General features: G+C 39.7%; 1 protein-coding gene across 8 annotated transcripts in view; it reads left to right on the top strand.

The window, feature by feature from the left end:
• cpeb3 (cytoplasmic polyadenylation element binding protein 3) overlaps positions 1 to 11275 on the top strand; it is a 75829-nt gene that overhangs the window by 37295 nt on the left and 27259 nt on the right. For 4 of the 8 annotated variants that reach the window (XM_015380989.1, XM_015381003.1, XM_015380998.1 and 1 more), the window contains 3 exons: positions 3000 to 3026; positions 4463 to 4630; positions 7674 to 7763. In XM_015380989.1, coding sequence (XP_015236475.1) covers positions 3000 to 3026; positions 4463 to 4630; positions 7674 to 7763 — 285 coding nt within the window. The remainder of the gene's footprint in view (positions 1 to 2999; positions 3027 to 4462; positions 4631 to 7673; positions 7764 to 11275) is intronic. The other 4 variants (XM_015381038.1, XM_015381011.1, XM_015381047.1 and 1 more) reach the window with 2 other exon arrangements.

Here is an 11275-nt window from a genome sequence, read left to right as displayed (position 1 = left end):
GGGGGCCGATTATATCGTGCATCCCTACAACTTTGTGTAAAGAGTTCATTGTAAGATGGAATAAATGAACATTCCCTTAAGATGCATCTCTATATTTTCATCTTTTCCAGTTAGTCCAGATGCTACAATCATATATATATAAAGCCAGATGTTCTGGATTTTTTGGGGAAGAAAATTTTGCAGTTACACTTATAGTTCAACTGTGCAATTGTGAGTTTTCTCTCTTTGTTTCTTCTCTGTTGTGTACCGACATAGGCCATTTCTCAAGGTCTTGCTGAAGCATAGATCCCTCAAGATCTTCCCAAACTGTCAGAGATTATCTTTAGTGTCAGCTTTTAGCAGTTCCTCCTTGTTTTTCTTCCCATTAGCACCGAGGCGTCACACTGTGAGAATCTCTAAGGGTTTAACTTTCGTTGCTTCTGAAGTGAAGAAGAAAGCTTAGCTGAGGTCCTCCTCTCAGAGCTTCTGTTGTCGCCGTTCATCTGATTGTATCGTAGGTTTGTTTTCAGGGCCTTTAAGACGAACAGGAAAGGCTTCAAACTCGCGGCACCCATGAGGGATCACCCAGATTTCCTCTCCTTCCCAGACAGCACACAGTTAGAAGTTTGTACTTATTCTTAACGCCTCTCTCTTGTGGGTTTTATTGTCTCCATCACTGAAGCATCCAATGCTTTCCCAGCTTAAAGGTCTCTTCGTTTCGCGCTGGTTGCTAGGTGACTTTGTTTTTTTTTTTTGGGGTTGTTTTTTTCCGAGGCCAGACAGTGAAAGGGCGAAGCTGCAGAGAGACTTCCCAGGTTTCTTCACTAATGAAAACTTAGCCAAGCAGAAGAGACAATAGACTGACTTCAGACGAACCAGAGGAGACTCACATTATGCTGCCCTCATAATGCCAAGGCCCATATTGGTGTTTGAGGAGACAAGTCTGCTTTTGTTGCCAATGAGTTACGGGTTACAAGAAGATCAACCGAGTGCTGAGTAGCCCCCCCTGCTGTTTGTTGGCATTTGCACAGTAGTTAACTGCATTTTGCCTCCTTTTGTGTTTTCATTTTGCAATGTTAGGATTTCAGGTTTTATCTTTAACCTCTCAGGGGAGAAAAATACTGAAACAAACTTCTTAAACTTTGATTTCCCTTCATGCTCTATTAAGTGTGGTGCTTCATTCTTTACTTCAAGAGGAGAATAATTTTTAGTTTAAATGAATTCAGTTTAGTGCATTTTACAAATAAACCACAAATGTGTCAAATAACTTCACAAGGGCAAAGATTTAGCATATTTTTTTAGTACATGGAAACAAATACAAACGATGTTCAAAAAAATCCAACTCCTCCTTGAAGGGCCTAACCAAATAATCAAATTTTTATTTCTTTACACAATCTATATTCTAGCCAATATAATACTTCACATTTAAAATAAATGATCGGTCTGGGGAAGCCTAGTTAATTGGATCCAACACTGACATAAAAATCGTCCTTTCTTTTAAGCAAGGATGTAGCAACAGCAAAAAAAGAACAATTTCTCCTTTAAACGGGAGAGAAACAGTTTAGCAGAACAAGGTGGGCAATTTAATTCAATTCAGTTTATTTATATAGCGCCAATTTACCACACTTCATCTCAAGGCTTTTTAAAGAGACAATTCAACCAGACCATACAGGCAGATGGATTCAATTCCTCACACAAAGCATGCTTGTAGCGACAGTGGAGAGGAAACACTCCCTTTTAACAGGAAGAAACCTCCAGCAGAACCAGGCTCAGCATGAGCAGCCATCTGCTGAGCAATGAACCTCGTTGTCCTCCATCAATGGCAAGATGTACCAGGAGTACCTTCTATAGGAAAGACAAATGGAGCTACTTCCAATATTAATTTAGTGTCTGTCAGTGGGTGTTCAAATGTTGGTAGCAGGAGCTCTTTCAGCGAGTCTTTCTGGGTGGAGACACAAATCGAGAGCGAAATTCTGGGTCAGGTGTTCGTTTTAGAGAAGTTACAATATATAGGGGGGAAAAAAAACATATTAAGCTTTTCTGAAATTGGTAGGATTTATTTAATCTAGATTTAATATTTTTGGAGTGTTGGACTAACAACACTCCACTGTAAAATCCTAGGAAAAGTCATTGGTATAATAACTAGGAAAAAAAACAGCTGAACAACGACAAACAATATCCACATTTTGAAAAAGTGCAGCCAGAGTCCTGACTAGAGAGGACTTCCAAAGACCTGGGAATGATCAGTTAGAGGAACTGTCTTGAAATTGCAGAAGAGACATCAATCAGTATCTGGTGATTTTAAGCTAGCAGAAGCTTAAGGTGAAAAAGAATAACTTCTTTTCTGGAGTTTGAAGGAACTGTCGACAGTTGACAGCAGTAAAACGAGCTCACGTGTGACCAGTGAATGACTCTGTGCCCCCTACAGGTCAGGAGGGGTCACAGAAAGACACTTTCCCCTCCTCCGACTCTCTGCATGGACCTTAATCTGAGCCAGACATGTCTATACATTCTCCAGAAGTTTCCATTTTTACCTAGCTTGTCCTATCTGACCCTTAACCAACTTTTAATATTTCACCAGGGCCATGATAATGACTAACCTGCTCTACCTCTGGCCCAGCAAGCACACTCCTTTATGGCCTCATTTGTGAATATTCACAGGAGATTAGCAGGAAGTTGAGCCATTGCAGGTTCATTAAACTGAGATTACAATCACCGGCCCTGTGGACGTGCATTAAGCTGCTACGTCACCCGATTCCCTTCCTGTTGAGCAGCATCTGCACGCCTCTGTTGCCAAGGCAGGTGCAGCAGGTTTACCGTGCACCGGTGCCAGGCTGGAATAATCCGTTCCGTTGCCGTAGCTTAGGCGTGGCCATATGTGGTGTCATTGTTACCTTAGTGATGTTCCTAGGTTGGTTTATTTCAACAAAACCCATGTCTCTGTATCTTTTCCCCTTCCTTGTTCCCGACCCATCCCTCTGTCTCCCATGTCCCCCCCCTCCCTCCATGGCGCTGACAAGCAGCCCGAAGCTATGGCCGCAGACGAGGTAACGTGTGGCTTTTTCTCTGGGGTTCTGCTTCCCGCGCCGGCCATGTTTTTTTTTTGTTTTTTTTTTGCAAAAAGGCTGATTGTGGAGGGTCTTTTTGTGCTGTCACTCCGTGCCTTTCATCTGTGCTTTGGTTGAATGAAATCATGTTAATTTAAGCACTTTGTTTTGCAGCTTTAATCGAAAAGGGAGCAAAGGTTCATCAGATCTGCTTGAATTAATCTTGTGTTTTGTGATGCTTTAAGTCAGCATTAAAAATTTAAAGAATGGGGGCAAACAATCAAACCATCCTCCTAACCTTGTCATTTCTTTGATTGCTGATGGCTGACTCAAACATAAGAAAATCTAATCCGTGTGGGACAATGTGGTATGGTTTTTGTCAATCTACAGCTTCGGATCTTTAAGTCTAAACATATATTTGCACTGAGAATTACTAAAAGGAGAAACAACTTGAAAGTGAGACACGGGGGCGGCACTATCATGCTGTGATGTTAGTATTCTTTAAATATAACCTGTACCTTTAAGGACCCCAAATCTTCTGCTCACTGCAAGAAAAAGAAATTTAGATTAAACCCAAATATACAATCATATCAATAACAGAATAACTTCACGGAATAAAATGTTAGATTTAGCTTTAGAATCAGTTGCCTGATTCTAAAGCTAAATCTGATAAAAAAAAATCTGAGCAGCTGAAGGAAAATCAAATTATAAAATTTATTGAGTTGATGGACACACCCTCTAGCTAACAGGAGATTATTTCACATATTTTTTTTAAATCAAATTAAAAATTTGTTATTGGATATTTTTCCAACACAAATCATTGGTGCTTTATAAATGTAAGCAATAAAATATTTTAATAAATTCCTAAATAACACTAAAAACCTGAAAAAATAATAGTTGTTTTTTTTTCTCAGCTGGCTTTATTCCCTCCATCTTTGTAATTTCCTTCAAATCTGTAACAGGCTTTAAAATCAAGCTCTAAAAGCCTGATGATTAGAAATAAAATACAAACATAAAACCCCATCATGTATATAGCATAGAGTCCCTGAATGTAAACGTATTTCTTTGTTATTTTAGCCCATTTTTATTTATTCAGAGCTTCTTTTTCCACATTTTTGCCTACTGTTTAGTTTTAACATGTTTTGTTTAGTGGATAAAAAGAAATAAAGTCCCAGTTCATGAGCTTTTGGCATCAATCTGTTCAGCAGCTGTTGGTGTTCCAGGATATCTTTCTTTCTTAGAGTTCAGGGTGTTAAAAGGTGGATGATTGATGGTAATGTGTAGCATCCAAACTGCTGGCTCTGTCATAACGCCTTCCATATATAGAAACTCATGTCTCCTCACACCTCCCCTCCCTTCCTACTTCATGCTCTCTTACCTCTTCCTCTCCCCCCCTCCCATCTATCTTTTCTGCTGTTCCGTTTCACCCCATCCAGGTCGGTCCTGTCTCTTTCCCTTTGAAGATGGCTTCCTCAATGACAGCCACGGTGACCCCACCCTGACTCCTGGCCTGAACTCGCCGACCCGCTGTCAGAACGGGGAGAGGATGGAGCGCTACTCTAGGAAAGTGTTCGTCGGAGGCCTTCCTCCCGACATAGATGAAGGTAAGGAAACTCCAGCTGCTCTCTTCCAGGGTCAGAGTCCTGCAGGTTTTTAGTTTTCTCTTTGTATTAAAGGAATAGTACACCCAAAACATGATTAGCCTTCATTTTCTACTCACCCCCATGCTGAACAACACTCTGGAGTACTTTTTTGATATCTCAAATGCATCTGGAGATCTGGGAGGCTTCTTGCTGTCTGCTGACATTCAAATAATGGAGGTCTATGGTGCCCGAGACAGAAAGGTCCATAAAAGTCCACAAAAAACGTGTCAATATTCCTCCATACTGCTCGTCCAATGTATTCCAAGTGTCCTGAGTGGGTAGCATCCAGAATTTACTCGAAACAAAGTCATTTAGAATGTTTTTAGAGCATAAACAGTAGTGTATAGGATTTCCTGAAAGCGCGCACATGCGCGCTCACGATGCTACGGAAGCCGGCAGACCAAACCAGATGAAAGTGCGCATTCAGCGTCTGCTCTGCCGATAATGCAAGCGTAGAAGAAGAAATGTGCTGTTTACCTGTGCAAAGAAAGAAACAACGAAAGAAAAATGTCTGAGGTCTTCAGTGTTGAGGAAGAGCATGAGTTCTTTGCCGAGCTGAATGCGCTGGTTTGGTCTGCCGGCTTCCGTAGACTCGTGAACGCGCTTTTAGGAAATCCTATACACTACTGTTTATGCTCTAAAAACATTCTAAATGACTTCGTTTCGAGTAAATTATGGACACTACCCACTCAGGACACTTGGAATACATTGGACGAGCAGTATGGAGGAATATTGACACGTTTTTTGTGGACTTTTATGGACCTTTCTGCCTCGGGCGCCATAGACCTCCATTATTTGAATGTCAGCAGACAGCAAGAAGCCTCCCAGATCTCCAGATGCATTTGAGATATCAAAAAAGTACTCCAGAGTGTTGTTCAGCATGGGGGTGAGTAGAAAATGAAGGCTAATCATGTTTTGGGTGTACTATTCCTTTAAAGCAGGAACACATCTAAACGTGCGGTTCCCCCTGGTCTAAACAGATTAAACCCTCCACCCCCCATGCAGTAAAAACATATTGGGCCCAATTTTCACAGTTGGAATCCTCCCAGAACACACCATAGTTGTTGTCTTCTGCCACTTACAGTCACACTGACATATTTCAACACAGGGCACATTGACACTACATCTAAAAACCCTGATTGTGGAACAGGATGTGTTAGTGCTACTGGATTGGCTTCAAAATACATAAAGCTTTTATATTTTTTTTTCCCAAAGCCCAACTTCTAAACACTTGAAGTGGAGTAAAGAAGTATTTAGTATTTTCATCAAATGTTTGCTTCATTTATGAGAGAAAAAATGAGCTTTTAAAGAATTTATTTATAAATTATGGAGGAAAATAAATATTTGGTTAATAGCAAACAAGCAGGAAGTCCGGTCCTCACAGCCCTGTAATAAGCTCTTCTGTCCTCCACTTGTTACCTGTAATAATGGGCCCTGTTTGAACTCGTTCTCTCTATGATAGACACCCATTTACAGCCTTAAATAGTCAGACTCCAAACAACCATGGCCAAGGATGACAGGAAGAAAGCTATGGTCCTAAACCAGGCTCGGAGAGGGAATCTACAACACGAGACAGCTTGGGGTGAAGAAATCAGCTGTGGGAGGACATGGAAGACCTATTATGAGTACAGTAAGGAAAAAATCTGAGAACAATATGGAGCATCCTGCTGAATAACCTGCATGAGAGCAAAGAACAAAGGCTACCATCAGTAACTCACTACAACCAGAGGGACTCTCACTTAGAACATGTCAGGGTCTGTCTAAGTTGGCCAGAGGGAACATGGATGATCCAGAGGAGGATTTTCTGGATTAGGTCAGACGAAACTAAAATAAAATGTTCTCGCACAAATTCAACTTGTCGGTTTTGGAGAGAGAAGGAAGCTGAGCTGCATTCAAGGAACACCAAACCTACTGTGAAGCATGGCGGTGGAAGCATCATGCTTTGGGTCTGTTTTTCTTTTGGACGATTGATCGTGTTAATGGAAGAATGAACGGGGGACATTTATGGTGAGATTTTAAGCCCAAACCTCTTTCCATCAGTGAGAGAGTTGAAGAGGATTTAATTATCCAAACACGCCGCTGGACAATGAAGGAGTGGCTCCATTAAAAGTATTTGAATGTCCTGGAGACGCCCAGCCGGTCTAGAGGGAGTTGAAAGTCTGTGTTGTCCAACGACAGCCCCCCGAAATAAAAACACAGCTCTAGAGAAGATCTGATGGAGGAGACTGACGAGAAACATCTGACCTTTGCCACTGATAACAATGGTTATTGAGCTGAAATTTAGTTATTGACCAAATACTTATTTCCCATCATCATCATTTTATCTCTCATAGTTGCAGTCTACTACGATGGCAGTTACAGAACTTTCATCTTTTCTAAGCAGAAGAACTTTTTAGAGTTGGTGGCAGACTAAATACCTTTTAGTACTCAACTCAACTCAACTCAAACTTTATTTATAAAGCACATTTAAAACAACCGGGGTTGACCAAAGTGCTATATCACATCACAGTTAAGGAACATAAGATGAAAGCTAAGGCTAAAATACATAAACACATAAAAATAGAATAAGATAAATGTTTCAATTAAAATACATTTTAGAATAAAATAAATTTAAAATAAAAATTTGCCAAATGTCCACTTAGACCACTGTTTTTTTGCTCCAGTTCTGCATAAAACCAGATTAGTTTTTTTGTTTCTTTTGAATTTTTGAAATTTGTAGCTTGTTTATTAGGTAAGGATGATATTCTAGTTGTACTTTGGTAAAGTTTTCAAATACTACTTTGATGAAAGACATTTAAAAAATTAGCATCTCCTTTCATCCAGTGGAGTTTCTGTAGTTAAAGGCTGTTTGCGTTAATGTTTATGCATAAACAGAGGTCTGATTTCTTCTTTTTAATGCAGTGGCTACTAACTGCATACCTGGGGGGGGATGTTGTATGGGCAAATGGGTTCATGTTGAATTCTGTCACATTTTGCGTTTTTTTTTTCTCTTTAATCCTTGCAGATGAAATCACCAACAGTTTCCGTCGCTACGGGCACCTGGTGGTGGATTGGCCTCATAAAGCTGAAAGCAAATCCTACTTCCCACCTAAAGGTAACAGCAGGTCACCTGGGCGCAGTCTGTCCATGCACGTCATAGATGCGTGTATCAATAAATATCACTGGGGGGGGTCGTTTGAAAAGACTCATATTTCTCAGTTGCACTTGGCTCCAGCTGGGCTACCTTGCAGGTATCTGTTTCTTAGAGGAAACCCCTCCCCCCCTTCCCCTGTTGTCATCCAACAGATGGATATATGCAGAAATTAACTATCTAGCAGGTGTCTGGATTCTGGAACTGTTTTCTTGAATGAATGTTCGAGCAGTCAGGAAGGTTTTCCCTCTTTCTGTTAAGTTTCTTTCCGTTTTCTGCTCCATCTTCTGTTAAAACTTTGCATCGATCCCATTTTTCTTGGAAGCTGAAGTTTTGTCTTATAAAGCTATTAAATGCTTTTTGGAAATGTCTGTCATTCCATAGGCAGATGGTCATATGCTGCATCTGGAGGACTGATGAGAAAAAAACAGCCAGTTTTTCCTCATCCAATTTTTCCTCTCCGAACTATTTTTACGACTTTTTTTGTTCTCAGAGGGATTATTTTAAACTGGCATGGCTCTGCTAATATATATCCCTAAATGGGGGGAGATTCTTGTAGGGGAATGAATTAGCTTATAGCAGCTGGAGGATACTGCTATGTAGGATGGGGGTGCAAAGGGGATCAGTGATCTGTGTGGAGTTCAAATCCCACTCTCCTTTTTTTTTTTTAGCTATCTGTGTCCCACCGCTGTTTGGACCATGAAACACATCACTGTTCATGTTTTTGACCACTTTACACATTTAATCTGACTTTGCTGTTTTAGGACAGCCAAGGTTTTTCCAGATTATTAGAAATAGAGAACCGGAAAATGTAAAATGCTGCTAACTGTTTTTAGTTTTGGGCTCAGGAAAAAAAAAACAACCTAAAACAGTGGCGGCTGGTGAAGTTATAAATTCAAAACAGACGTATACCAAAAACCAATCAATCATATACTAAGTTATCACACCAGTATACTTATATAAATGCCAACAACAAAAAACATTATTAAAAAACTTTATAAAAACGAAACATGATTTCATGTACGGGTTTACTTTTTGTACATAAATCTTGCCCTTCTTAGGCCTTGTGAAGCCAAATCTGTGTTTTCCATGGTCCAATAAAATGTCATAAACCTAAAAAAAAAATATGTACCAGTTTAATAATGGAGAAGCAATTAGTCAGCTTTATATTTTTTTAATATATGAAAGCTATTTATTTTCTGAGAATATGTTTATTTAAGAGCAACTATGCAAATTAAAAAACACCTAGAAAAATTACACTATATTATACTATTTTCTATGTGAATCCCAGATTGTTCATTCTTTTTTGCCTTTTCTATGCTGGTGAAGATTCTCAGTCTACCGCAATTTCCTTAAACGACCCCCCTTTCAGAGACATAGACAGGTTTCGGGTATTACAGGCTAACAAAACGACCCCCATTCCAAAGGGGCGTACCCGCTTGTCAGGTTCTATTTGCATGTTTTCTAGGCAAAAACAAGGCTTTGCTTTGGTGCAATCTATAAAGCCTTGAACTATACGCTCTTTCTGACATTTTGAATTGGAAAAGCTTCTTGGATTGTTTTTTTTTCTTTTTTTTCACTTTTTTGGAATTATAAAACGTGCTTTGAATCAGTCCTACCTGTCTTTATTCCATGCTGGGTAAAATCCTGATGTTTGAAACAGGGAAAATAGAAAGGCAGGGAAGGCAAAAATAGCCTCGCTGCATCCAGTTAGCCAAGCTTTATAGCCAAACCAGCTCCTGTAAAAGACAGAGTGTATCGTCTCCATCTGTCTTTGGTCTGCTGATTAATTTTGATGTTTGGCTGATCAGGTCCAAAAAGTTTCACCTCCAGCTTCTCTTGATAAATTAGTTTTAAGGGATTTCACTCCCACGACTCGGCCTGTCCATCACCTGCATTACAACTGTGACGACAGTTCCTGCCTCCCGAGTTCCAGCTTTCTTATACTTCTGTATTACATAGGAGCTACTGCGCATTTACAACTTTTAACGAGTTAATTGGCAAAGAAATACGACATCAATCTGACCAAAAAAAAAAAGACTTTACTTGTCATTAAAGGTTAAATATTTATCTTGCACATCTACAAAATATATATAAATATAATTAAAAATTTTATCATTTAATATTCATAAAATTAGTTAAGGTCATGGGGTGGGTGGTGCGGCGCCCTAGCGCCCTCTATTGGCCAACTGCCATTGCCTTAAAAAAAACATTCAAATTTGGTCTAATGGATATTTCACTAAGATCAGAGATGGGACTTTGAGTTGTTTTGGGTCAGCGATTGTTTTCACCTGTCTCCTTGATGCCGTTTCTCCGCAGTCTTTCTTTTTTTAATCGTTGAATCATGAATGCTGATCCTAAAAGAGGCAGTTGAGACCTGCAGTCCTTTCCTGGCTTTTTTTTTTTTTGATCTCTTGCATGACTTACTGATTGCCTCTTGTTCTAATTTTGGTCGGCCCACAGTTTCTAAATAGGTTTTACCCATCTCCCATGTTTTCTTACATACTTAAATACTGAATAAGTTTTAACAGCATTATATGTGATCTACAAATTGTGGGATATGTTTCTTGAGCATCCATCCAGGCTTGACCGAATGGAAGATAACTGTCACTTTCCACCCTGCTCTGTGTTAAACTGCCAGCAGCATATGTCTGTGCAGTTATGAAAGTGTTTTTTGTTCAGGGATGACTCATGCTGTGGCTCAGTCTGGCTTCGGGGGCCGGGGTTTGGACTGTTCTGGTGTTTGGGATGAAGGTCAGGGAGAAATAAAAAGTTGAAGCCAAGTCAGGATTGTTTCCCCTTTCTCCCTCTGTGGAGTCCTCACATCTTTTGCTAATATTGTGACACGTTGTAAAAAATGGACCAAGGGAATTGCTTCTTTTTTATGTGTTCCTCTGGGTCAACTTTATTTAGAGCTCTTCGCCCCAAAAAAATGTTCTTTGATAATTGAACGGAGCTGTCAAAAGAAGATGGAAGGTCACCAAAGATTTCTGATCGTCTCTGAGGTTTTAAGAAATTTACTGTAAGCCTGTACTAATGCCTGAGCCTCCAATGCTCAGACATCCATCACATCTGTTTACAGACAAAACAAGCTGCCTTTGGCATAAAAGAAGCAATGTCAGGGCCGCTGTTTGCTGGAGGCAACTGCTAAGTTAGCTGCTGGGGGAATATGGAGCGACAGGTCCCTGTTAAAATTATGGTAGTAGTAGAAGAGCAAGTGGTTAAACAGAAAGTAAACATCAGATTATGGTTGTGTTGGTGAAAACGGCTGCAATGGGTTAGATTCATATTGCATCATATACGGTAAATTTCACATTAGTTCAGTTCATTTAAATCTACAGAAGAGGATTAGGGCCACTGGAAAAAAAAAAAGAAAAAAAAAGTTAACTGATTTTTTAATTTAACTTAATTTTAAAATCTCATTTCTCAGAATTCTGACTTTTTCCTCAGAATTCTGACTTTAATCTCAGAATTCT

This window comes from Cyprinodon variegatus, unplaced genomic scaffold (assembly GCF_000732505.1).
Source record: "Cyprinodon variegatus isolate N-32 unplaced genomic scaffold, C_variegatus-1.0 Scaffold11, whole genome shotgun sequence".
Lineage (NCBI taxonomy): Eukaryota > Metazoa > Chordata > Actinopteri > Cyprinodontiformes > Cyprinodontidae > Cyprinodon > Cyprinodon variegatus.
Note: the sequence above shows the minus strand (reverse complement) of the source record. Positions and strands in the feature narration are given on the sequence as shown.